Source organism: Platalea leucorodia (genome assembly GCF_965183815.1).
Source record: "Platalea leucorodia genome assembly, chromosome: 1".
NCBI lineage: Eukaryota > Metazoa > Chordata > Aves > Pelecaniformes > Threskiornithidae > Platalea > Platalea leucorodia.
This window is the reverse complement of record NC_138823.1, coordinates 158826133-158852853: the sequence shown is the minus strand read 5'-3', so window position 1 is coordinate 158852853 and position 26721 is coordinate 158826133. Positions and strand designations below refer to the sequence as shown.

The 26721-nt window shown below is 37.8% G+C and overlaps 1 protein-coding gene across 3 annotated transcripts in view; it reads left to right on the top strand.

Annotated features, from left to right (window-relative positions):
• UBE3C (ubiquitin protein ligase E3C) overlaps nt 1–24950 on the top strand; it is an 80134-nt gene extending 55184 nt beyond the window's left edge. The window contains exons 19-23 of one of the 3 annotated variants that reach the window (XM_082325817.1): nt 7533–7745; nt 16103–16291; nt 16389–16455; nt 17343–17473; nt 23266–24950. In XM_082325817.1, the coding sequence (XP_082181943.1) occupies nt 7533–7745; nt 16103–16291; nt 16389–16455; nt 17343–17473; nt 23266–23436 (771 nt within the window). In that variant the 3' untranslated portion in view covers nt 23437–24950. Of the gene's footprint in view, nt 1–7532; nt 7746–10686; nt 10758–16102; nt 16292–16388; nt 16456–17342; nt 17543–23265 lie in introns of those variants that run through there. The other 2 variants (XM_082325818.1, XM_082325819.1) reach the window with 2 other exon arrangements.
• The last annotated feature ends 1771 nt before the right edge of the window (nt 24951–26721 follow it).

The following is a 26721-nucleotide window of genomic DNA, read 5'->3' as shown; positions in this document are numbered from 1 at the left end:
ATATACTTGAATATTTATTTGATAGGATGGTGCCTCCGGCATTGCGCTGCTACTCTTCCTCTGTTTCTCTGACTGTTGAAGGGTGGGTTGTTTTTTTCTTTCCTTCTGATTTTTAGGCTACCCTTTCCCTTTACTTACCGTCCATTTAATGAAGGTCTGCTTGGGCGTGGCTTAAATCAGCACAGTCTTAATTGATTTGTGCTGCAGCCACAATTGATACTACTAGTACCTAGGTAGGTATGGAATTAGTGATACTGATAGGAAGAGGAGGTAATTTGTATAAACTTTTTATTTTATTAATTTCAGTTACCCTGCATGTGATTTTATAGACTCAGCATTTTGCTTAAAAGCAAGGTAGCTGATGATCATTTGTCTCAGAAAATCCTGAATCATCTGAAATGGAATCAAAACAGGAATTTACTATGGAAAGGGCATGCTCTTTTAATTATACATTTACAGTACAGAAACACAATCATAAGAGAGCGAAATTGATACCTCATGGAAGTTATTTCATGATTTACGAATGTAGATGCAAACTATTCTGAATCTATTTTCTGACACAGTTCTTCAGCTTGACAATTCCTTTGTGTACTGGTTCATTTAACATAACCAATTATCTTTTGATTACAAATAGCTACGTTAGTACTAACCTTGTAAATATATGTCTAGCACTAAAAGACTACTGAAATGTGGTATTTTAACTCTAAATCTTTAGGAAGGAAAAGTGTGTATTGATGGATTGTGATATTTATTGGGTCATAATGTATTTAAATTTTCTTTAATGCATATGTTAGTGATTGTTTACCGTGATAAAGTGCATAGAGGTCTCTGCAAGGAGTTCTGCATGGAAAGAATTACCTCATGTCAGTGGTCACTCCTCAATTAAAAGTTCCATTAGCAGATGATTCGTGCTTCTGGTTTGTGTACTGATTGCATTTTATTGCCTCTAAATCAGGTTCCTAGACAGGGAATAAATAAACAGCTAGAGTGTGTGGTAATGGTATCCTGATCTTTTTTCACAGTTGGGAACACCTACGTCCATTTCAGTCAATTAGGTTTGGAATATTTACTGAAATTCTTTATTCTGTTTGAACTGTCTTCAAAAATGACTAGTTTCACTGCTATTAAACTGTAGATTTATCTTAGAAGCATATCTAGAGGTTAGTTATATAGTAGTAAATGTTTCAGTTTTTCAGAAGATTAGAACTTAAATAGGGAGGAGATGTCTTCCTTTTATCTTCAGTTCTTACTGAATTATGTTTAAATTTGAGACAAGAAAAACCTATTAAGCCTTTACTGGAACTTCAGTGGTGAATGATAACTATCAGTTATCCAGTGCATCCACAGGTCTTCCCTCTCTCATCTCTAGGCCTTCCCTCTCCCATCTCTCACCACCCACCCCCCCACACCCCTCCCAAATGACATTGGTAGCAATTTATATCATACACATGGTGTAAGTTACAGAGATAATATGTTCCTATTAAAACAGAAAGAAAATACCAAGCTGATGAAATGGTGGTTTTCTGCAAGTACCAACACTTCTGAAGCACTCTATTTTGGTAATAAAAATTCTTGTAATAAAATTAAATATGTCCTAAATTCTTAGAATAAAAATACTAGCATGACTTTCCATTTTTAAATTAAAAATAAACTCAAGGTCATTATACTTGATATGCTCCAGTGCAGTCTTTGGAAATGGATCCCTATGTTTTTATGGTAATGTGTTCATGAGACAGTCATGAGTTGTTTTGTGCTTATCACGCACCTCGATGCGTTTCAGATATTTACACTGACTGCAGCAAATTTGGCAGGCAGGCCCCTTGCATCTGCGTCTTTGCTACCCCGAATCTCTGGAACTTCTATGAACTTACACTTGCTGACCTTCAAATTCCCAGTGAGTGGGAAATGAGAAATAAAACCAATTTACAAAAGGCTTTATTTTTTTTCTGAAAAAATATTTTTAAATCTGAGGATACTAGCACTGCTGCAAGGGGTGTTTAACAAAGCTGTCTCTGAAGCCTAATTACAGGCATCTAGCTGTGGAATTTTGGACTCCTACTTTTTTAAAAGACAGAAAAGACATCTGGTATTTGAACAAAAAGTGCACTATGAATTTTCGCAGTCGCATAGGGAAGATAATGTACCAGATCTTCCATTACTACGGTGATACGAATGCATCTGCTATGTCTCTGCTATTGTAGAGCTGAGAGAACTGTGAAACAATGACTTAAAGCTACCAGGTAGCAGACATATTGCATTGTGACGCACATCTGATAGAATTAATTTTATTTTATCATCTTGGCGTTAGGAACAATGTCCATTTGGTTTTGCTCACTTTAAAGCACATTATTAAGTGTATCTGTAAGAAATTATTTTATCTTAAAATTACTAAATGCTAGCTTTAAAAATGCTTCAAAAATAAGAGTTTTAATGTAACTTACATTTTTAGTTTTATGTTTTTCATTAAGCTAGAAAAGGCTTTGCTAGCCCCAAAGGCTTTGTGAGCATGATGAGATATTTCTAGGATATAAATAATAAGGTAGAAGGAAGTTCTAATGGTTTTGCTATTTTTCTATCATTTTTATTAATGGGTCTGTACAGCTTTGAAGATCTATTGCACTCTGTAAGTGCTAAGTATTATTTAATAGTAACTGTTTAAAATGACTGAGATAGAAAGGGTTATGGTCTTGGGGGCTGATTAGGGAAATAACTGAATTTAAGCCCAGTCATTTACTGCCTGAGCCCATAAGCCATGTGTCTTTCTAGGGGTATGACTTTAGCATTGTTTAGGTTTTAAAATACAGTTATGGCTTGTAAAGAATTAATGGAAAGTAGGAGCAATGACTGATTAATTATTTTTCTTAAGTAAGATTTTAGTTGAAATAATAAATGAGAGAATTAATTGTAGACCTGAAAGTGTAAGTAAAGCTGCCTCACAGTAAGGGAGGTTTAGTTGGTTCCTCTGTGAATTTGTTTACACAATTTGAACCTCATTCAGTGTGTTGTAATGCTCATGTAACCTCTACTATATATAGCTAATTTGTCTGAAATGACTAGAGTAGCTTAAACTTTGTCCAGTTTTAAAACATGGCGCAAAGTCTTTTCTTTCTGAAGAGCTGTTTCCTAAATCTTGGTGTTGTACCTGACCAGGACCTCACGTGACCACGTAGGGCTTAAATAATATTGTGATAGTTACCGTGTATAGTCCCAGTCAGATATTATTCTCATTATGTTGAAAACAAGAAAAAAAGTCCTCCTCGCCCAGAAAACTGTCACTTTTCCTGTCTTACTATGTACTGTATACAGCTGTCCTTCCAGCTGAGATCTTCCTATATTAAAGCTACTAATTGCATGCCTATATTCTGCAAGTTGCTTGCCTTAGAGAACCATTCCTTGTTCCCCCACATCATAGGTGTTTAATGAATGCTTTCAGTGTATTCGTAAGTATCTGAACACAGTATTTGTCACTTTAGATGACCAAGTTGTGATCTGTGTCACTGAATTGAGTAAAGGCTTTTGTAGATGTAGATATCCCCGCCTCTGCTTCAGACCAGCCTCTTGCCCCAGCCTTGCATCTGCAAACTGCACTTCCGTGGAAGTGGAATGCTACTCCCAGCCTTTTGAGAAGGCAGAGATATACAGGTTCTGTTAAGGTGTTTAGGATTTATTTTCCTTCCCTCCTCCCCCATCTAAACGTTAGAAACTAGAAGTCTAATGTCATATTTGACCACCAGTTGGTCCTTCCATGACTTCCTATCGGGATTTTTTGCTTTATGTAAGTCAGTTGCAGTGTATGGGACTGCAGGATAGAGACAACGAAGTCAAGTAAGGGGCTCGTTAGAGAGGAGAGTTTGGAACATGAACTCTCAGAATTCATCACAGAATGGCATTGGTCCCATAGGTGATGACCATAGGAGTTAGAGGAAACTTGCCAAAGGGTGAGAGTACTTGCAGTCTGAGAAGAGATTAGTTTTAAAATATATACTGGTTAAGCTTGTTGGCTTTGATGTCTTGAAGTAGTGTATGAACAGGAACTTCTGACTTAGTCAAACAGAAGTCACCTCCCTCCAGGAGCAAGCCAGTTTCTTCCATCAGTGTTGTTGCTCATTGGCTGCTGGAGGAAAAAAGAGGACTGCTGCTGTGGGGAGAGTGTGACCTTATATTGTATTGAAGTACATATGTAAGTATATTCTAAGGGTGCAGCTTCGTGTTGCGGCTAATTAACCTGACAGCTGGTTACCTCTGTAAGAGGCGATCATCATTCTCCTGTCTGCCACTGATGCTGGGCTCCTGTGTTCTTTATGTTGTTGTTGCAGAAGGCCAGTTCAGAGAGTTGAATGGGCAGAAAACTAAGTTTAAAATCAGATAATTTATAGCTCCCCAAGACACTTCACTAAGGGAAAAGAGAGGAGGAGTGAATCTCCCCTTTTGGCCATTAGATTAGCTGCAGTGAGAAAACTAGCCATCAGGGTGGACTTCCATGGGCAACTGGCTGCTGTGAGGTTGTGCTCCCATTGAAACAAATGGTCTTGCTGTTCCTGCCCAGTTTCAGCCATAGCTGTGAGCTGGATCTGATTCTGATTTGAAGGAAAGCTCAGCTTCAAACGGTGTCTGTGCTGTGTCCACCAACACACCCCCAAACCCAATGCCCCAAACAAAGCACAACACAAATAATCTGCAAATTTTGAACCTTATTCAGCATGTTGTAATGCTTGTGTAACCTCTGCTATACAACTACTCTACTTGCAAACAAACCCAGTTGAATCAGCAAGCTGATTTGTTTCATCGCTCTGGCAGGAATGGGTGGAATCACATCTTTTGGCAGCAACAGGTAGTTCGATGCTGACTGGGAAACAGGGAAATTAGATTGAAACTGAAAAATAAAGTTTCAGTTTATTTAGTCATATTGAATTGTACACAGCATTTCTCAACATCTCTGCACAGTGCTGGAGCTGTAATGGTGTAATTTACCTCTTTGAAACAAAACCAGTTTATCATGATTTTATTTACCAGAGCGTTAGTGCATTTTTTTATTAAACTTTATTAGGATAGCTTGACTTTCAAACTAATTAAAACACTGCTGTTTGTCTTGTTTCTAAAAATACTTTGGTTTTAATATTGCAATCGCTTAGCTAACAGAAGCAGGAGTAATTAAAGTTATTCTCAAGTTGCACAATTTAGTTTATTTAACAATGCTTTATATAGTTTTTAGATGAAGTTATAAATGTTCACTTTGGAAGCACCTGAAGATTAATAGTGATGCATTTGAAATGCATTATTTTTTTATTGATTCTTAATGTAGTAAATTACTGAAGTTACTTGGCAGCAAACAGAAATAGCCAGTGATGTTGTTCACATTTATTTTCCTGATAGCGTCACAATTTGCATTAATTGCATTGCAGCTGCACTCACTTATATTAAAAAGCTTCTACTATAATTAATCCTTTTTATTTCAAATCATTTTGGCACAATTTCTAGCAATAAACACTCATAAAAGACGGACACTTGAAAAATAACATACAAGTTTCTTCAATATACCTATTGCTGTTTTTTCCTGACAAGGAATTATTGATAGGCTTCTAGGATCAAGTGTTGCAAGTGGCTAAGACTTAAGACTAGTTTGAAAAATGCTAAGTGGATTATTTTGCATAAAAAATAGACAGGTTTTGAATTTGTGTAATTAACCTGTGTTTAGAAAATACCTTGATTTATGTCTACATTTGTATTTCAGTTGCATACATTATGGAAATTTAATTTATAATCCATTTAGCTGATGTGATCATAGTTTTTAGTGCTATCATTTATTAGTCCTTGTATATTAAATGCTCTGAAGGCTTAAACCTGCCTTGTGTAAAAAATTACACCTCTACATTTACATTTTATGAGTCATAGATGGAATTCCATTTTAAATTCGGGTAGCTTTGATATATTTAAGGAATTACAATGGCTTTATTGTTACTAATGCAGGAACAGCAAACACTGACCTTATACATTGCAAATTAATGATTTATCCCTCTAGTTTGCTTTTAAAGTCAACTATACAAATGAGGATTTCGACTTCTACACCTTGAATAAATCATATAGCTCTAAATATAATGCACCCTTTGGCTTTGAACTCGTTATTCTCAATTCTTTCTGCAAGGTCTAACTCACCTCACAGAAATGTTCTTTCAAAAGTTTAAGGAATTGTGTAGATTTTTCTTAACGTTTTTGTTGAAATATCATTGAGTGATTACAGCTACATTTATTCTTCTTTTTTCCTTTTTTTTGCGCGTTGTGCTTCCTTTTCGAAGTTTGCAGTAGATTATGGAGGAATTAAGTAGTGCCAAAACACTGCTCTTGAAGAGTAAAAAGAGAACAAACAATGCTAATGTTGATGATGCCTTTCCTGATCAGCTTGGCAGTGATATTAATGATCCTGTAGAGATTTGATTGTCATTGTTTGAGGTGCTGATGTGGCAAACAAACTGGACAATGGCTATGCAGAGACAGCATGTTTCAGAGATTTTTTTTAAAGGCAACGGTCTTTTATTTTCCCTTTATTCATGTAGGCTTTCTCTAAATGATGTCTTGCTTTCTCTTTCTAGCTCTGAAGCTTCCATCTCTCCTTCTTTCGAGAGCTACCATAAATACTTTTTCCTTCCAGTCAACAAGAAGTTGTTACTTATTGTATGAAAAATATGCAAAGTTGCTTTGTGTCACACTGAAATGTGGTCATACAGTAGATCAACCGAGAGTGGTATTGCTGGAGTTCTGTGCATTTTTGAAAATCCTTGAGGAAACTCAGTTTACAGTAACATTTTCATGAGTGCTGCAAATTTAGGTCAGGCTCATTTTTGGTTCAGTAATCTCTTTACGGGTCTAACAGTGTCAGGCATAGGAAGGATTGGATATGCGATACAGGCATAACTGATAAGCTCTCGGCTTGGAGGTTAGGATGAGTCGATGATGCCATTAAGCAGTAGAATTCACCAAAAATACGCAGCAATGAATCTGTATGACATGCAAGAGAAATACCTTATTTGGATTGGTTTAAAATGTACTGGTTTTACACGGTTACTTTTAAGGGACAGACTATTTTACATGTGAATGGAAAAATATTGCTTGTGACAATTGTAATGGAGGTAGAGATGCTGACTTTTTTTGGAAGACATGCTGGATGCAGTTGCATGGTCCTCTAGCAAACTTTGCTTTTCCTGCTAATCTGTGCAATTGATACACTTGTGTTTGCTATCATACTTTGGACAAGAAAATTAATGATGGCTAAGCAGTGACCTTACCTTTTAAATCACCACATAATTAATCTGTAAAATTTGGGAGCCTGGTATTTCACAAGAATATTCAAATTTCAAACTTTGGATGAATTTTTTTAAATTCATGCAATATCTGGGCTATGACCATACCAGAAGATCCTATTCAGGCAGCAAATTAAGAAGGAATTACCAAAAAGTTGAGAAATAGACAATAGCCTTCAGAATTCCTGCATGTACAACAATAAAATCTAATGTGCTTTTAATTGCATTGTTTTTCAGGCTCTTTATGAAAATATGCTGGTGGAGTTGCCATTTGCTAGTTTTTTCCTCTCAAAATTACTGGGGACAAGTGCTGATGTTGACATTCATCATTTAGCTTCATTAGATCCAGAAATGTACAAAAATTTGCTTTTTCTCAAGAGCTATGAGGGGGATGTGGAAGAACTTGGACTAAACTTCACTGTGGTAAATAATGACCTTGGGGAAGCACAGGTAAGAATGGCTTTCACTTTTTTTTTTTCTCTTATGTATGACTGATAAATCATTACTAACCCTGCTATTTGATGTTTTAATTTAAAAGTGGTACGAAACAACTGTTAAATGTGGTGTGTGTCATGAGGCATCATTGGGATTCTGACTCAGTATTTGGAGTAGACCAGTAACTAATCTTGTATTTAAAAAAATAATTTTTGATGATGACTTAAAGGGTTGGTCTTTTAAGTCGCAAACTATAGTGATCATTTTCTAACAGTCATACATGAAAAGTTCTATTGCCTGAGATAATTTCTTGAACAAAATATTTTATGTTGTTTCTTTGATTGAACTTCAAATAATAGCAAAAGTCAGATGATACGTAAACTATAGAAGTACTGCCTGGTTTTGGAATCAGAGTTAGAAATTAGAATGGTTTTAAATAATAATGACCCTTTATAAGCATTGTCTCCTTTAGCTGTAATTTTCAAAGTAGAGGGCCTCAAGTTAGACCTTAATGTTTTTGCCGCCCCCCCCTTGGTTTTTGTTTTTGTTTTTTGAAGGGCTGAGACACCAGGTGAGTCAGAGGGGAGAAATGGGTGTTCAGTGCTTCTAAAAAGCAGTTAGTTAGGGCCAGTTAATTAGGTCCTTAAGTATGAGGTTTTAACACAATTGTACGATATAATTTGATTATGGCTTTTATTTGTGCTGTTGTGAGTACTAAAGATCACTTATGCTCATAGTAGAAAATCAATGTCACTAGAGCTTGAAAAGCGTGCCTTTATGTGCTAATACAATTAACCTCCTTAGTTTAAAGTCTTCTGTCATGCTTCCTCTTTCATTTTTGAGGATTTAAAATTGTGTACTACTTAGGGCCTACTTACACTTGATTCTGGTATTTAATTAATCAATGGATCAAAAAAGTAGACCCAACCACGTTGTGACGTGCAGCAGCATCCGAATTCGGCCTTGTTTCTTGTGTCAGAGACTGTGAGAGGAGGTAAGCGGTTCTCTGGCGTTTGCCTGTTGGCAAACCAGGGGAGCCTGGGGCTGTGCACGTCTGGCAGAAGCAGCAGCCCCACTGAGATGCAGCAGCTAGTCCTGGGAATTGTTAGCTTGAGTTCCCTACTGCTGCTTGAATCATAGCAAGCTTGATGTCCAGGACTTCTGCTTTAACAGCATCAGGTCGGACTTTATCTTTACTCTTCTGTCATCCATTTCCCGTGATTTTGGAACATCCTAAAATCTGGATTGCATTACCATTTTAAAATAGTATCCTCAGATTCGGGGTTCCTGAATCATACTGAAGGGGAGAGTCAACAATTGCCTGATATAAGTAATGTTTCATATTAAACATATGCCATATGTTGTTTTTCCCCCTGGGTTGCACTCCCTATATGAAAAAGTTCCGACCTGCACTGTCTTTAGAAAAACACTCAAAAACTTGAAATAAAGGCATGCGATACAGATGTATCGGAAAGCATGTTCTCAGGGCGCCTACTCTGTTGTGCAGTATTGTACAGTAGAGCGCCTGCTCTGCTGTCGCATGTGCTGTTAAGTGGCTGATACCGAATCGAGTTCTATAGTACCCCTATCGTATTTGGTTACTAGGTTGCAAAACACGCAAGATGGAAGTTTCCAGTATACCCTAGGATTTTGGGGGGGGGGGGGGAAGTCTGCTGTTTGTATTCAAAAGCCATTCATTTAAATGCACTTAAAGTAATAGTTTCGTTGATCGCAGCTAATGCAAATGCAGTTTAGTCTCTAATTAAAAATGAAAAGTAGCTAATATTTTCTGGAGAGGTCGTGGTTTCCATACTTCATACATCTACTCTGTATGTCCTCAAAAATTAGCCACAGAAGTTAGAACCTACCTCAACAAGTAAGGTAGAAGGACATAGAAAAGAGAAAAAGCTCAGAAATAACATAGAAGGGGATCCAAGCTAGAGATGTCGCCAGCTCCACCTACTGCAACAAAAACTTGTAAAAACTGCATTCTTGCCAAGAAGCCTAATTTGTTTGTTAAAATTCTCTAAGGCCTATGGCTAGCATTGTCAAGACTTTTGATTTTTGATTGTTCGTCATAACTTTAAAAGAAAGATTAAATATAATAGTGAGTTTCTGACTAACTAAATGAAATGTAAGTTAAATTAAATATTCTGGGGCTGTATTGCTATGTTTATACTTGGAGGGAGAATGTTATACCCGTGAAATATTAACCGTCTTTTAATGAGACTGCGTGTTAGTGTACTTCAACAGAACTAATTGGTTCTTGTCACTGTCTTCTGTGTTTAATGCACCAGGTTACTTTTTATACTTCATTTCATTACCTTGATAAACCTCATATGGATAAATACATTTTGTTAGCTAATTCACTTTGGGAAAAGAGCTTAATTTGCACTCCTTATGTTGAATGTACATTATCTCTAGTTTTCAGCTAAACAACCACTTTAGCGTCTAATAAATTAGTGCCCAATAAATGCATCATAAATCTATCATTGTAAATAGCTATCCTCATGACAGCGTCCATCCAGCAATTGTGGCACAAAAGCATTATCCGCAATGAAAGACACATTCAAAAGGGGCTCTATCGCCTCTGTCAGTCGTAGAAGGTAGAAATTCTATTATCAGCGTATTGATTCCACTCCTGTAATGTGCTTTTAGATCCCATTAAACTATTGTCAAAGTGCATTCACCAGAAGTTGAAAAAGGTACTTAATAATTTGCACATTAGACCTGCTAATTAGGGGAGCTATGCCATCAGCCTTATCTTCCAACCCCAAATAGCTTTAGCTTTTGATAAAGAACTATCTAATGCAGTGATACCAGCCTAGACTTCAGCTGTTGGATCTGCTGCATAAAATGGTGCCAGTAAAAAAGACTCAAAAGAATGTCAGCCTATAGTTACAGGTGCCTTCAAGTAGCTGTGTATATTGATTTTATTTTTCCTTTTATCTTCTAGATTACATGGTGATAAGATGGTTATAAAAAACGCTTATAAGAAGTGTAAGGTTAACAAATTCAAGAAAATACCTATTCTTTTCAGACCTCCCTCACTCCCTCCCCCCTCTCTCTCAATGGGGAAAGTGAGTTTTGTGGCTGCCCAAGGGAAGAGAGGAGGAGTCAAACATATATTCCTCTTCCTTCAGAAATGTTAGATTCTGTACTCCAGCGACTCTTCTCAAACATCGATTCTTGAGACTATATGGATGGGAACAGTTGAATATCAAAAGACTCCATAAATAAGCGTAGAAGCACAAATCCACAGAAGAGCACTATAATATATATGGCAGCAGTTTCTATGAAATCCATATAGCATAGAAGCTGGTGTCAGGACACCTTCTTTGGCTTTTTAAAACAGATGTGAATGTCATTGCTGTTACTGAAAATACGTTGACTCACTAAAGGAGAGTTCTTTGCCTTTAAATTTCCCCGAGAGAAAATTCTGAAGCCTTAAAAATAACTCTGAAAGTTTCTGTCTTGGCAACTTCTTTGCTAGGATACAGTGGCTTAGGTGAATGATTTGGGAGGTTTTTCAGAAGCAAAATATTTAAGTTGAGGCTGATCCTTCTCAGGCAGATTTATAACACGGCAAATGCATTCTTAGGCATTCAAATGCAATCTCCTACCTGGAACTCCGGCCTGAACATCTGGAAGGCAGATGACAGGGAAAGAAAGCAAGCCTTTATCTACTTGTTTTCAGACTGGGGCAAAACTTTAGGGGTGATGTGAACAAAAGTGATCAGAGTCCAAGAGAAAAAATAAAATATTTTCATCTGTCCTAAAAACAAGTTTGTAAGTGTTCTTGACTACCTATAAGAGTGCCTTTTGAAATGACACTGCGTCTTACATCTTCATACACAAAAAAAGAATACCCAGATGACAGGTCCCTTACTCTTTCCTAAAATATTTCCCTCTTTACCCTCTAAATATTCCCTTTTTCTCCATTATCCTGCGAAGCCACTGCCACTGCCAGATCTGTGTGAGCAGCAGCTAGCAGTAAGTTTGTCTACCAGCAGAGACTTGCCGTTGTCTGCCTGTAATCACATTACAAAGCGACTTTGTGTGACAGATTATTATCAGTAAGCCAGAAGATAAATCCCCTGAATTCTGCTAGACAAATATTGTTATTCACTGCTTTCCTGATTTTTGGTGTGTATTTATTTCATTATTATGCTAATGTTCAAAATAGTAGATATAACGGCTGAAAATGATCATCTGAACCGGTCACTTGAACTGCAACCATACATAAAATAGAGATTTACTTTTTTTTTTTAAACACACTGTGGTGGTTTTCTTAAATAAGAATATAAATGTAACTTGAGTGCTTTTTTTTTTTAGTATGTACTTGCAGAAACATACAATTGAATTTATAGCCAAGAAAATTCTAAGTGCATGCAGCTGTAGTTCCGCATGTATCTACCCTCCAGCTACAGGCCTAATGCAATACTGCTGTCCACATCAGTGAAAAATGCAAAGCACCTTTTCTTGCAGATTTTTAAAAATACAGGACTTCCATATCCCATTTTAATATTTCCCCTTCATTTTGAAGATCCACTTTGTGAGTATGGAATCAAATTCCATTATCTATGGTATTGTCTGAATGATCTGAATACTCACCTAAATAATATGTATGATTTGATTGCTTTTAAAATATGTGATTTTAATAATGAACTAAGTTAAAATATTTGGGTTTTTTTAACTTAGATCTACAAAATAGAAAATAAAGGTATGACACAAGTCTGCGGGTTTTCTATTCTCGCCTATCTTGTGTAACTATCTTGCACCATCTAGTGGTGAAAATTGGATGGATAAAAATAAAACTGCAAGCTGGTCAATCTTTTTAGGTTTTGGAAATTATGTTGTGGCCTTTTTGAAAAGGAACTCTTCAACAATCATCCCTGACATTTAGAATTAAATGGCAATTCTACCATAGTCCCTTTAAAATGCCATGAAAACAACGAATGAGTAAAAAAGTGAACTGCATCTACATTTACTATAGTTTTACTGTCAGCCCAAGTGTTACCATTTTCCGTCTTCTGTTTTACATCCTCCTTAGCCTTTATGGCATAATATATTTATTATTCCTGCTACATTAGCCCCTTTGTTTCAGACTGTGATGATACTTTGACAAAACGGTGGTAGAATTAATCTCACATTGACAAACTCTGAAAACGGATAGTTAGATCACTGGAAAACCTCAGGCAATGCAGTTAACTGAATGCTGTAGTCTTACTTGTGGCAATGCAGGGCGGGGGGGAAGAGGGGGAGCTATGGAAGTGCTGCTGGATCAGAAATCAAGGTTTGCTGCTGAAAAATATAAAAATCAAAGCAAAAATAGGATTTTTTTTTTTTTTTAATTTTTTCCTATTTTCCAAAACTAGTGGTTAGAAAGAGTACAACAGGTTTTTTTTTCCTCTGATTTGCAGGTAGAACATTATAGGGAGAGAAAATAGCTTTTATTATAGAATGAATACAGCTTTGCCGGCATCCTTAGACCGCCGTGGAGGCAATACTGTTATAATGCAAACATAAGCATAAATTAATCTGTGTCCTGATCTCTGTTTGCTGACCTGCAGGGAGGGTTAGATGTTTCACTTCAGCTAGTGCTGGGATGAATCTTAAAGCACATCAGTTTTCTAGAACACCCTGCCGCTAGTTCCCTTCTGCTGTTTTAGGAAGGCAAGCACTTCAGGCATCTTTGTGTGTAAATAGTGAGTTCACAGAAATTATTGTATGCAAATGGAATAATAACTATTAGTTAGCTTATTGTTGGTGTCCGTGTTCTTAAAAGAAGCTTGATGAGTTGGGTGATACAAATACGCTTTAATATGGCCAAATTCAGTGTGTCTGTATGTCAAAGAGAGGAATTGTATTTAGTGAAGTACTGACAAAAGAACAGGTTTGCAGTTCTGCAAAACAGAGAGGTGTGTAAGTGGGCAGATAGCGAAGTATTAGCAGTGTTGAGGTCTCAGTAATGACCTGTTCATGTGGAATATCATGGTAGCTCTGATCTTGTAGCACTAAAGAGGACAGGAATTTAAATAATAAGAGAAAACTTTCTGATCTTGTTAGGCTTTGTAAAAGGGTATTTTATAGGAGGAAATTAAAGGAACTTGACTTATCTTAGTTTGGTGAAAAGGTGTCTGGGAACATTAATGAAGTTGCTGCCCAGAAGTAATACACTGTGGATATAATTGAGGAGGAAGGTAAGGAGCTGGTTAAACTATAGGGCAATACTGAAATAAGAACAGCGGGTATGAACAAACTTTACCCATTGGACTCGAAGTGGAAATTAGGATGTTTCTAATCATTAGGTGAATCCAATTATTGGCTAACTTTCCAGTGACAATAGTAAAACTACCATAGTGGGATGAAACACAGTGCATTTCTAGGCTGCGTTGTTGCCTGCAGCAGCAGAGGAGAAAGGGGCAGCACAGGGGTCCTTCTCATCAGATGTTTCCGCTGTGTGGAACATGTCCTGTACTTCTATTAATGCTCCTTGTGGACTTTACCAGTACAAATATGCTGGCCCTCAGGCCTGTCAGTGGCACAGGTACTGGCCCATACCCCCTAGACCGGCCGGCTGCATCGCATGCCAGGCTCCTCAAGGGGCAGACCCCAGAGAAGGCTCTCCTGCCTCTTGTCGCCATGCTTCTTGTTGAGGGACTTGCTCAGAAGAGAGCAAACTAATGTGTGCAGGGCGTGAAACAGAGTCAGCTAAACACCTCCTTTTTACTTAATTCTTCAGGGAGTAGGACTTAAACGTAGTCAGTGCTACCTCCACCCAGAGATGGTGGGGTATGGGTGAGGTTTGTTACTGTAGGGGTTATAAAATGAAGAAGCTTGCAGCTGAAGGATTAAAGTGGGGAGTAAGACACATTTTTAACACCTATTGTAATTCAAGTTTTTCTGGCTTATGAAGGAAAGCGGTAGATACTCCATCACGCGGAGCCTTTACAGCAGGATTGCCTGTCTCCCTAAAAAATGTGCTCTAACTCGTCTATGGATTTATTGAGTTAAATACAGGAATCTCCAGACAGGATCCTCTGGCCTGTGTTATCTGGGAGGTCAGATTCACAGATCTTAATGTTCTCTTTTGGCCTTAAAAACCTATTAATCAAGAAAAAACCTGAATGCTCAAAAGCACTGCAAATTTTTAATCTTGCCACTTTGCATTTTGCTTAGTACTGGAACAGCTCACATTGTTCGGTAGCGTGTTACAAAAGAAGCTGTTCACGTGTTTAATTCTCTGTGCTCTGAAGATGTGATCGTTACCACAGACTGAAATACAGAGTTATTTAGAACAAAAACAAATAAAAAATTGCTGAGTGTAGAAAAAACAAACTTTTTTTTTTTCTGAAGGCTTGAGAAGGTGACCATATCTCAGCTTCTCAGGTTTTTATCATCTTCTTAGTACTCAAATAATCCCTTCAGATTTGGCTACTACTCAGAAAAATTATCATCTTGTAGTAAAGAGTAGCATATGTAAAGGTCAGTAGTATTTTAATAACAACTAGTATTGAGCCTGGTTTATACCTTAATGCAATTACAGTATCTTTGGTTTGATTTTTTGTTTGTTTTGGGTTTTTTTTCCCATTAAAAATTCTTCCATGCTGAGGTATCTTGGTGTACTTGAAGGACAAAAGCTTCTCAGTAGAAAAACAAGGTTTAGGCTTGATTTTTTTTTTTTTTTGTTCTTGTTTTTTATTTTTGTTGAAAGCCCTGAACACGTATAACTTGGATTTTCAACAGTAGGAATTGTGAATGCTTATCATTCTGTAAATTAGGCTTGTATCAGAATCTTAATTTTGACTCAGCGGGCATTGCTTTTACCATAATGTGATCCTGCAGAATCCACAGTCACCAAAGAGTTAAGAGAAGAGCCTCGCCAGTGAAGCACAGCTTTCCCAGTCCAACTGGAAGGAGGGTGCTGTGTGTGAGATCTGTGCTTATACAGGCTGCTCTCTCTTCCAGGGCATCAGTGAAGCCAGGGGCGAGCTTGCCAAGGGGAAGATTTTCCCCTCAGTTTCTGTCCAACTTGCAGTGGTGAATTTAGTGTTACACTCTGTCTCCTGTAAAAGAGCTCTGACTCTGCTGAATCTGCTTGCTGGTAATAAACCACAGGGCCGTGTGGTCAGCGGCGTTAGTCTAGGTCTAAAAACTGGATGCCATAGAATGTGCTCTATGAGTAAACAGAAAAAACCCTACCTTTATAACTGGTCATAATCTTTTATTTTGTGTTGAATATTCTTTAGTATATTCTAGTAAACTTTAAATATATACATCGCTTACTAGAATGTTTTGCAGTTCAATTTTATGGTTACAGCACACAGAATTAAAGTTTACGAAGATGACGAAAATGGTTATGTTTATAGGTGGTTGAGCTGAAGCCAGGTGGAAAAGATATTCCTGTTACCAGCGCTAACCGAATCGCGTACATCCATCTGGTGGCAGACTACAGGTTAAACAAACAAATTCGACAGCATTGCCTTGCTTTCCGTCAGGGACTGGCCAATGTTGTGAATCTTGAATGGCTTCGAATGTTTGACCAACAGGAAATACAGGTACTTCTGCTTAAAACTGTAGAAAACAATGGCTTTAAACAAAAATAAATGCTAATTTTTGCCTGTAATGTAATTGTCTAATTTCCTTCACTGTTAGGTTCTGATTTCTGGTGCCCAGGTTCCTATTAGTTTGGATGACCTTAAATCTTTCACAAACTATTCAGGTAAGTTTATTTTACTTAAATAAAAAAATGTATTATGGCTGACTCAGGAATAAATAAATTTGCTTTTTATACTAGCTTTTAAAAAAAAAAAAAAGTTGTAGGGTCATTCATGCTAACTTTGGCCAAACTCTCTAGACGGCCCTGAATTTCAGAAGACTGGGTAAAATTACAACCTAATTTTATAAATGCTGGGAGATACAGGTACGCGGTTTATTTTATCATACACTGAAATACAAGTTTATAGCCAGATAACTAGAGGACATGTAATTCCATTTCTAAATGGATGTTTGTTGATGTTGTGTCTGGTTGCCCTGAAAATAAGCCTGCAAATGACTTTGGGATGGCTGTTTTCTGCCACCACATTCAGACACTTACCATTTCTCAGACAGCCTGAAGAGAGAGCTCGTATTTTTTCCTTGTGAGAAATGCAAGGTGTCTTACTTCCTTTTTCCCTGCATTTGTCATGAATGTAATAAAAAAAGTAGCTACTATATCATCAGTTCACACCTGAGCTTACCTCAAGGTAAGTTCATTTGTTAAATAACATCCCAAGTCTTGCAGATTTTGCAAACTCTTGGAGTAAAAGGCAGTAATCCAAAGTTACGAGGTAAATGCTAAACTAAATAAAATTAATTTAAAATAAACAAATAGGACTCGGTGAAGAAAACTGCAGTTAAGAAGCTGAGGGAGATGGTAGCCATAGGTAAGCAATGAAGGAGAAACTCAAAATGCAGTGATCAAAGAGATCTATAGATACTGGAAGTCAGCAGCGTAAGCCTGCAGGTTTTAATATTTTCCCCAAGCTTTTCAAGATTGCTAGGTTTTCTGAAGAATGTATTTCTTACATAAAACTATTCTACCTGTAAATCATTTAAATCTCATTATAGGTGGCTACACAGCAGACCATCCTGTAATTAAAATATTCTGGAGAGTTGTAGAAAGCTTCACTGATGAAGAGAAACGCAAACTACTCAAGTTTGTAACAAGCTGCTCTCGACCTCCTCTTCTGGGGTTTAAGGTATATGACTTCCCGACTTCCTGGCAAGCTCCTGTAAATACCACAGAGTGAGACAAACGTTTCTTGTCTGTAGGTATTTACAATTTGAGAAGAATGTTCCTCTGTGACTACAGAAACAGCTTCAGTGTTTGCACTTGCATGTGTAATGAGCATAGTTTAAAAATATTTCATGAAATGCTCCGCTATTGTTTTTCTATTCTAACTGCAGAATTTAATAAGCCTAAAACCACGTTGGTTAGAGCGCTTACTCTTTGTCATGGAAGATCCTTGCTGCCGTTTCATGTTACTGTACAGAAGTATTGCTACCAGTTTCAAGGAACAGATTGAGTTAAGAATAATGTCTTTTACATTGGGCAAAAGAGGATTTAGAATATAAAGGCAGCTATTAGATTTGAACCTCTTAAATTAACCATTTGAAGTGGGAGATGTATTGTCTTCCCTTCTAATTACCATTTATCTGCTTATAGGGTCACAGCTCATTACCCTTTGTATCTAAATATTTTGCTGCTATCTTTAGATTGCTATTTACAGGGAAGCTTAGGTATGAAGAAAACTGTTGCCTACAGCTTATAAAACTAAAGAGAGGCTGAGGCAAGTTAAGACATTCTGAAACTAAATTCTGGGGATATTGGGGGGGGTCAGTCTCTTCTCCCTAGTAACGAGCGATAGGATGAGAGGAAGCGGCCTCAAGCTGCGCCAGGGGAAGTTTAGGTTGGATATTAGGAAAAACTTCTTCACCGAAAGGGCAGTCAGGCACTGGAACAGGCTGCCCAGGGCAGTGGTTGAGTCCCCATCCCTGGAGGTATTTAAAAGACGGGCAGACGTGGTGCTTGAGGACATGGTTTAGTGGTGGACTTGGCAGTGCTGGGTTAACTCGATGATCTTAAGGGTCTTTTCCAACCTAAGCAATTCTATGCTTCTATGATTCTACCCTTGAGTTTCAGCTGGGCTGCAAAATTCTGGCAAAGAACCAGCCGTGGACTTAATTTCCTCTAAAATGTGGGAACATTCAATGCTTTTCTGTAAGAAAATAAAAGAATAAATTGCTTCATAGCAAACACCATCACCTTTAGTACAGGGGTCAACAGCATGTTTACTGTTGTACTATTTAGTAAAATTATTACAAAGGTGGGCTTATATAGAACAAATATAGGCATTGCATTATCCAGTTCCTTACAAGTAAGAATAAGACTTGTTGCTAAACAAAATTTGAGTACATGTACTTAGTAAATTTTCACATTATAAGGTACTCAGATACAATATTTAATTAGCAGAGGATAGTATCTAATTTCCTACATTTATTAGGTAAAATAGGTAAATGAACCTATAAGAAATGAATGCAGGTATTGTGTAAGACCTGAAGGTTAATTAGCTGTTTTGTAAAATAAGTGGTGTTGAATGAACATTTTCTCATAGAAATGCTTCAGGGACAGATACTGACATTTTGCATAGGAACAAGGAATCCAGATATAAATAATAGTCTGGAGGTAGAAACAACAGACTTGGAATTTTGCACGATTTTTTCTTGAATCATACTGTGAAAGTTCATTCTGGTGGGGGAGTTGACGGTTTTGTTTGGTTTTTTTATCAGCATTTAAAAAAATACTTGAAAGGCAAATGCTAGAAGAACTTCTCAGCTGTAGGAATTGGGCCCTTTCCTGTGACGTGTCCTGGGGTGACATATGACAAAGATATCAGAAGTAAAACATGAAACAAAACCCCCACCTTCCCCTTCCACACACACAACTTAGATGTTTGTAGTAGTTATCACTGTTTTTCTGAATTAAACAGAATTCATTCTAGAATTCCCAAACTTTTGATGATATACTTTTTTCATAAATACAGTTTTTCTCTGGAGAACAAACAAGAAGACACTCCAGTATTGAAATCCCAGTGGTCTCAGTCACAGACCTCTGACACTGGAATGATTTACCATATATAAATGCATACGTGGGTTGTCACACATGTATGTGGATCAGTTGCTAGAGGTGATGAACGAATACTCCCAGTAGCTTAAACAGCTTTTTTTTTTTCAGGCTGCAGAGCAATTTTGAAGTGGAAGAGTTGTTTCTAGTGCCACTTGCTGCAGGGAAGCGTGGCCCTTTGCCCTTGACCTCCATCTCTCCCCTTCTGCTGCAACCTCACCTTCTCCTCCCTCTTCAGCCCTTTTGTGTATTTGCCCGTTTCGCTCTAAGCTGCTACGGCTGTGCAGCACTGCCGTTGCAGCGTGTGATCGTTCCCGCCTCCCTCTGGTACAACCGTTCTGTAAACCTCTCTGCAGCCTTGCCCTCTGCGTAGTCCCTTCAGCTGCTGCAGCAAGCGTGGTGCTGGTGGCACGTGGATAGGCAGCGTATCCTCCAACTTAAATAGCTATAGCTCAGCTACGCTCCTTTTACAGGCACCTAGGAGAGGAATGAGCACTTCCAGTTGGTAATTTATCTGCGTGTCTGCTTCAGGATGAAATGAATCATGTCTTAGATTCCACAAAACATGCTAGCTAGATCCCCTTTAACAGTAAAGAGAGCCTGGGGTGACTAGGTGTGGATGTGGAGACAGCGGAGATGGCTGCTTAATCACGTGAATCCCATCTAGGGCATTCACTGACTGATTTGTGGGAGCGATTATTTCAAAGCCTGCAAGCATTTCTCTTAAACTCTCCAAGCCTGTGTGAGTATCACTGTAGGGTACTCTGGCAACAAACGGGATTTTATAGGACAGTGGGAAGAACGATTCGAAACCTGTGGGATGGGAGCAAGATGGAACAGTGCACATCAGTCCTGTAATGAGGGGAGAACTGGGAAACAAAGTAAAGAGAAGTCTCCATTTGTCGTAATCCTTTTTAATTACAAGGGGGGAGGAGGAAATGCAGAGGTAGCTGCCCAGCGTTGAGGTAGCCAGCGTGACATTTGAAGAGATGGAGGAAGTGAATCAAAAGTCTAAAAATATTAAGGCTGACACATTAGAAACGGGATGTAGCGAAGCCGAATGTGGAAGGCTGAAGTTTGTGCGTGTGCTTGGGAGGCAGGCTGCAGCGTGACTTTAATGTACTTGGCTAGGAAAAAATGGAAGTAAAATAGTCATCAGATTTTCAGTATGATAGCAATAAGTTAAAAGTACAACGGACTTGCAAGCTCAGCCCCATGCAGCGGCCTTGGCAACAAAAAGCGGAGTGGAAGGGCATGCCTGCTGCTTTGCTGGGCAGGACCGAGAGGGCCAGTACTTGCGTGGTGCTTGCAGTAGTATCTTGTTAACGCGGATTTACCAACAAACTGGGGGTTTGCCAGGAAACATTTCCCAGCAAAGGAAGCGGGTGATGGGTGTTGTCATCAGCAGTGATGCCTTGGTAGCCTGGGACAAGCGTGGTGTTCAGAGCTTTGAAGGTGAAGAGTGCGACGCTGCCGAGTGCTGAATATTACCAGCCAAGTAACTGTCTGAATATGTTTATGGTGATGGTAGACATTAACACAAACTATCTTCAGAATTTGTTTACGGTTTTAATATGGGTACTACATTTTTCTGAGAGGAACACAATTTCTGGTTCTCACTCTGAAATCTTCTGTATGCGTTATATTGGGGAACCTTCACGTTTTCTTAAAATTAGTGCCTGTTAATTTAAGATAGGGAAATGTCTTGACATTCATGGCTTATAGAGAGCACAGTCTAGCTTTGCATCATTTAAAAATTTTAAACTCTCACTGCCAGATTCAGACTCAGAATAACATTTGCTAAAGCTAATTAAAGTTTAATAAGTTTAATAAATGTGATTGTTACGGACCAAAAAAAAAATCATTAAAGCGTGGTTGAAAATTGTTAAGTTCCAATCAGGTCACATAATAAATTGATGATACTTTTCACTTCCAAACTATTGCAGTTTCCCGCTGTACAGTATTTAATTATGCAACAAATGGTGCCCTTGGCATGACATTTCAATTTAGAACTTCATTTTTCCATTTTTAAAGCTGAAGTAGGGGAATTCAATTAGCATTTTGAAAGGAACACTAAAAATGCAGCATTTTAGCCATGAAATACTTTTAAGGCCTCCATTTGAACAATAATTTAGCTTAGAAACTCATTGACCTTTTGCCTTTGGAGCTGGGGTTTTTTTTCTCCAGTTTCTAAAATCAGAACTGTTTTACCTCAGGCAAGCATTTGATAAAATGAATACTTTGTTGCCAGCAAAAGCAGTGCTTTAGAGGTAACAAATACATTTTTCGCTATACTCTTTCTCAGAAGAAAAAAAAAAAACCAAAACAAAACAAAACAGATTTTATTAAAACAATTAAATATTACATACAAAATGTCTTAAAAGTCTGTGCCTCAGATCAATAGTTGTCACATCAGAAGAATAATCAGGGTTTGACAAGTTTATATCATTACAGACACACTATGCACATCAGTATCATCCCCAAAACAGCTGAGTGACTTTAGAATCGCTCTGTGAAGAAACACCAAGTGTAATTGCTTTAAATAAAGTTAGATTTTTATTTGGAGAATATAAAGTACCTCTTGATGCAGAGTTCTAGACCATGGTAGTGTAAATGCTTGCTTAAGCTTGCACATGAACAGATCCACTGAAGTCATTAGAACTGCTCGTCTTGAAATTCATAAATTGTAGGCTTGCTGAAAGATTAGTTTAGACAGAAATGCCTTTAGGGCAAGAAATGCCTTTAGCATTGGATCAGACGATTGATTTTAACAAAGAAAATACCATTGCATATTGTGGTGAGTAGAAGGAGAATGATGGCTTGATACGCATCCACTTGAATTTATTTTACATATCTGGGGTATGCTAACAAACTAAAGCTCTAGGAAGAAAGCCCTGAAAGGGTATGTTTGATCGTGGTTGGTTTGTTTATTTGTTGGGGATTTGTTTTTTGGATGTCACAGGAAGAAATTGATGTAGTACTATAACTTTATCGAACTTATTCTTAGATCTGGTCACTCATTCATCCTCTTTCTCCTCAGAGCATTGCTTTAACATGACAAGTAAATGCTCATCTAGAATTTGTGCATCAAATTGGAATACTTTTAAACTCTAACAGAAGAATGTTGTAACTGGCATAGCACATCATTAGCTAGAGCAAAATTGCCTTTGCTGGGATTCTTGTGTTTACAGAAACAATGTCTTCCCTGCCTGGAAAGAAAAAACCAGAAAGTACAATTCTCAGAAGAAGCCGTGTCATTATACAATGGCAAATATCCTATGTCATTCAAACACAACAGAACAGCCTTTTCCATTTACCTCCGTTACTGCTCAGGGTCTGTTGCTCCCTGTGTTCAGCTTGCATCTCACTGTCGGAAAACGGCAGTGTAGCGGGAGCCCGGCGCTTCCCTGCTCCTGCAGAACGAACAGCACCCGCGGGCACTCGGGAGGCTTTGTAAGGAGAGTCTGAAGTTGTGAATCCCAGTTGTTTCTCCCAAATCCAACAAAAAATTTCTTGGCTGCTGCTGTTTTACTTTTTCCATTTTGTGTTTCACTGGTTTTGTAGCGTCGTGAATTTGCAGAATAGAGTGTATGAACAATAACAAATTATTATTTTTTCTGTAGAACCAAGTAAATTGCTTTGTGTTTTGCAAATTAATGGATCTTGGTGGGGACAAGGTAGAGGGAGGCAGCACACAAGTGAAGAGTGCTTTTGGGGCCACCGGGAAGGAAAGAAAATGCCATTTGAGTATGTCATTGTGACGGGTTGAACCCAATGATTTATTTCCTAGAAGTCTGTGCCAGCTGTTACGGGGTAGGTTTTGGCTTGCATGTATTTTTGATACGTTTTTCCTGTTGCGTTTTTCAGGAGTTATATCCTGCATTTTGCATTCACAATGGAGGATCTGATTTAGACAGGCTACCTACTGCCAGTACCTGCATGAACTTGCTGAAGCTTCCTGAGTTTTATGACGAAAATCTTATGCGAAGCAAGCTTCTTTATGCCATTGAATGTGCTGCTGGATTTGAATTAAGCTGAGCCGAACCGATGCTTATTTGGATGATCTGCAGAGGAACTAACCAGTGCCTACTCTATAAGCAGCACCCATACCCAAGCAGTTTTAAGGGAATTCTGTCTAGATTTCTGCAGCTCTTGTGTCTTATCAAATGCCCTCAAATAGGTTTCATTTTTAAACACGATTTCTTAGTTAGCTTTCATTAATTAATATTACTTTGACACTGCTTTATGATTCAAAACAATGAACGCCGTGTGCAGTGTGGCTGTTTGCTGTGTTTATGCGAAGGAAGAGCACATTTAAAGAACAGTGACATCTCAGTGAAATTAACCAAAGATGAAGCTTTGGCTTTGTGCTGTTCAAACAGAAATAATTTCACAAACTGGCAATAAAGTTGTGTACCGTGCAGCACATTGGGGTGAGACAGGGCTAACATCCTGTAATTAATCTTTTAGATGGAAGTGAAGCAGATGTTTGCAGATATCCCAGAACTGAGGGGATGAAAATGCTCATTACCGATAACCTAACATCTTTACTTACGTTGTAGAATGGTTTACAAATCATAGTTGTTGCAGAACTGATTTTGTTTATACTACCTTCCCTCAAGATGGTAGGCACTGAGATAAAACGTTTATAATATTCCATGTGTGCTTTCTGAAATACCTTGGAGAAATCGGATTCGCATTATTTTAAGCTCAACCTTTGGCTGCGTCGTTATCACTTGAACACTGTCGTGAACGGATGTGACTCTCCATGGTTTCTCTGTTCTCTTTCTGTCTTTTGTGCCTGTACAGATTTTTTTTTTTTTAATGTATCAGACTCCTGTTGCATACACAGTACATACAACAGTCATCACTTTGGAAAAATATACATGTAACAACTATTAAAATTATTTGAACCAAAGTTATCAGGCTTTATCTTTTATATTTGAAGCCTGTGGTGTTCACATTCCTTTCCCCTATCATTTCTTTCCATCTTAAATACCGTATCTGTGCTGTAGACACTAGTCAAATTCTTTTTTTTTTTTTTTTTGATTAAACGGCTTTTATATCCATCTGCCTACAGTATTTCTGCTAAGGAAAGTAGGTGGGAATGTGCTGCTTAATAGAATTTGATATCTGGGAAAAAAACTGCTTTCATATGGAAGGACCTGATCCTCTAGTAGTAGGCACATCGTTGGGTATTCGTATGCAAACTGCAGTCAAGTTAAAAAAGGAATTATAGCTCAAACTGTAAGATTCATAAGTGCGTCCCTCTGAACTTTAGTTTTATATTTTAAATCATCAAAATTTACAATCAAATTTGTATTCATCTCTTATGCAAAAAAATATTTTGCTGTTACTGGAAACTCTGTTGGATTTCATATTTAATAAGCAGTAACCAGCAATATCCTTTTAAATGTGGGGAAACTGAGTGATTTTAAGATGTTTACTAGTAACCATATAAAAATGTATAATTTCTTAATTTGGGTAATAAATGAAGTGTTAAAATACTATTTGTAGTCTTGATGTACAGAAATAAAACGATTGGTTTTCTTTTTGGTTTTGCTTTAGGCTTTTTATTTATGTTAAATGTTACATACCCAACCTATTCTTTATCCCAAAATTCTTTTCTTGTATATTTTTCTACATAAATTATGGAACTTGTAAAGAAGTTGAAAAAGAGATCAGTAATAGTGGAACTGCCTCCTCCTAACTGCAGAACCTGGACACTTCTTCTACATAGCATTATTTATTTTAGAACCTAATGCTTTAAATATTTTGAAATTATTTTTCAATTCCATTATTTTGCTACGTTGGGTAGTGTAGTATCTGTATTTTGTAAAATTAGATTTAAATTTTCTATTAAATGTTCCTATTTTGAAGATTGAGTTGGAGTCATGCCAAGTAGTCATGACCGGTAACGTACGCTTTCTGCTTTTGTAAAAGGAGACAGTGCACGCTATTCCTGCCTGTTCCCGTGAGGGCAGCTTCAGCAGAGAGGGTCGGCTGGGGGAAGCCTGAGTTGCCGATAGGTGTAGTCACGTCATCGCAAGGATCACACCGTTGCAGAAAACTGCAGTAGAGAATTTGAGCTTGCTGAAAATACTCTGACTTTTTATTTCTTCAGTACGTAGTACTCGGTGATCTTGTTTTGTATATTCTGTACATTAAGTATGAGATTCTGAGGTACTCACGTCAGTGGGATTGTAGCCTAGGTGTCATTCTGCAGGGGGTCAGCTGGAAATCTGTGCTGCGACAGCTTACCCCACCGTCGGTATCCAGACTGCGATAGGAAGAGGGCAGGGCTTTCCTTTGGCCACGGCTGCTTTCAGTTCTGACGGTCAGCTGCTTTCCTGTAGTCAGGATGAAGCACGAGTCCCTGCGGTTCAATGATCTATTGCTGGATACTCTGAGGAACAGGCGATAAAGGTATGAGAAATAATATAGGTATAGGTAGCCATGTCCTGAGGAGCTCGGCGGTCTAAATGATCTCTCGTAGCTCTTACGTAGCAAGCATTGTTTATATATGAAAATGGATTTTCTGTTTAATAAAGAAGAGCGAACTCTCTCCCAGTTGTGATGCTCCCAGAGTTTAGGTAGGCAGAGGCAGGAAGCACTTTGCATGCAAGTAACCTGAAATATTATTGTAGATTTTGAGCGTCAGAATTATAGCAGTAATAATGATGGGTTTGGAGTTGTTTTCTGTGCAAGGCAACCCTTCCTTAAAGTCAATTTCTGTACTTCAGTGTTTTGTCCTCCTAGTTCAGTACTTGCTTTTTGAAAAATGACGGCATTTTCTGTTTGGTTTTTATTTTCAAATAATTTTTGTTTTATAATTTTGTAACCCGTTTTAAAAACATTTCTGTCAAGGTTTATCTTTATGATGGAAGAGGTCACAAATTCTTCATCTCTCCAAAGTTAAAAAGCATAAAAGCAGAATAAAAAAATAAAATTAGCACTTGGTCTGTTTATCTCGGTGAGAGTTTTTCCAGATGTGGGTTTCGTCCTACCCGCTGGATTAAAAAACAAAAACAAACAAAAAAACCCCAAACTTAACCAAACCAGAAATGATCGGCCTAGTTCCTTAATCTCGGTTGTCTTCCATCATAGTCCTGAAAGCCAGACTTGTATAAATTTCACAAAACTCACTTGTGATTTCTAGGGAGAATTTACGTCTACAAAAGAGGAAAGATTTGGCTCCAGTTTCATGCGTAAACACTGAGCAGACAGAGGTTTGATTTGGACAACAAGGATATCTTCAGTTAGTTTTGTGTGGGGTGCTCCATAATTAAAAAAAAAAAAAACCAAACAAAAAAAAGAGCTTCC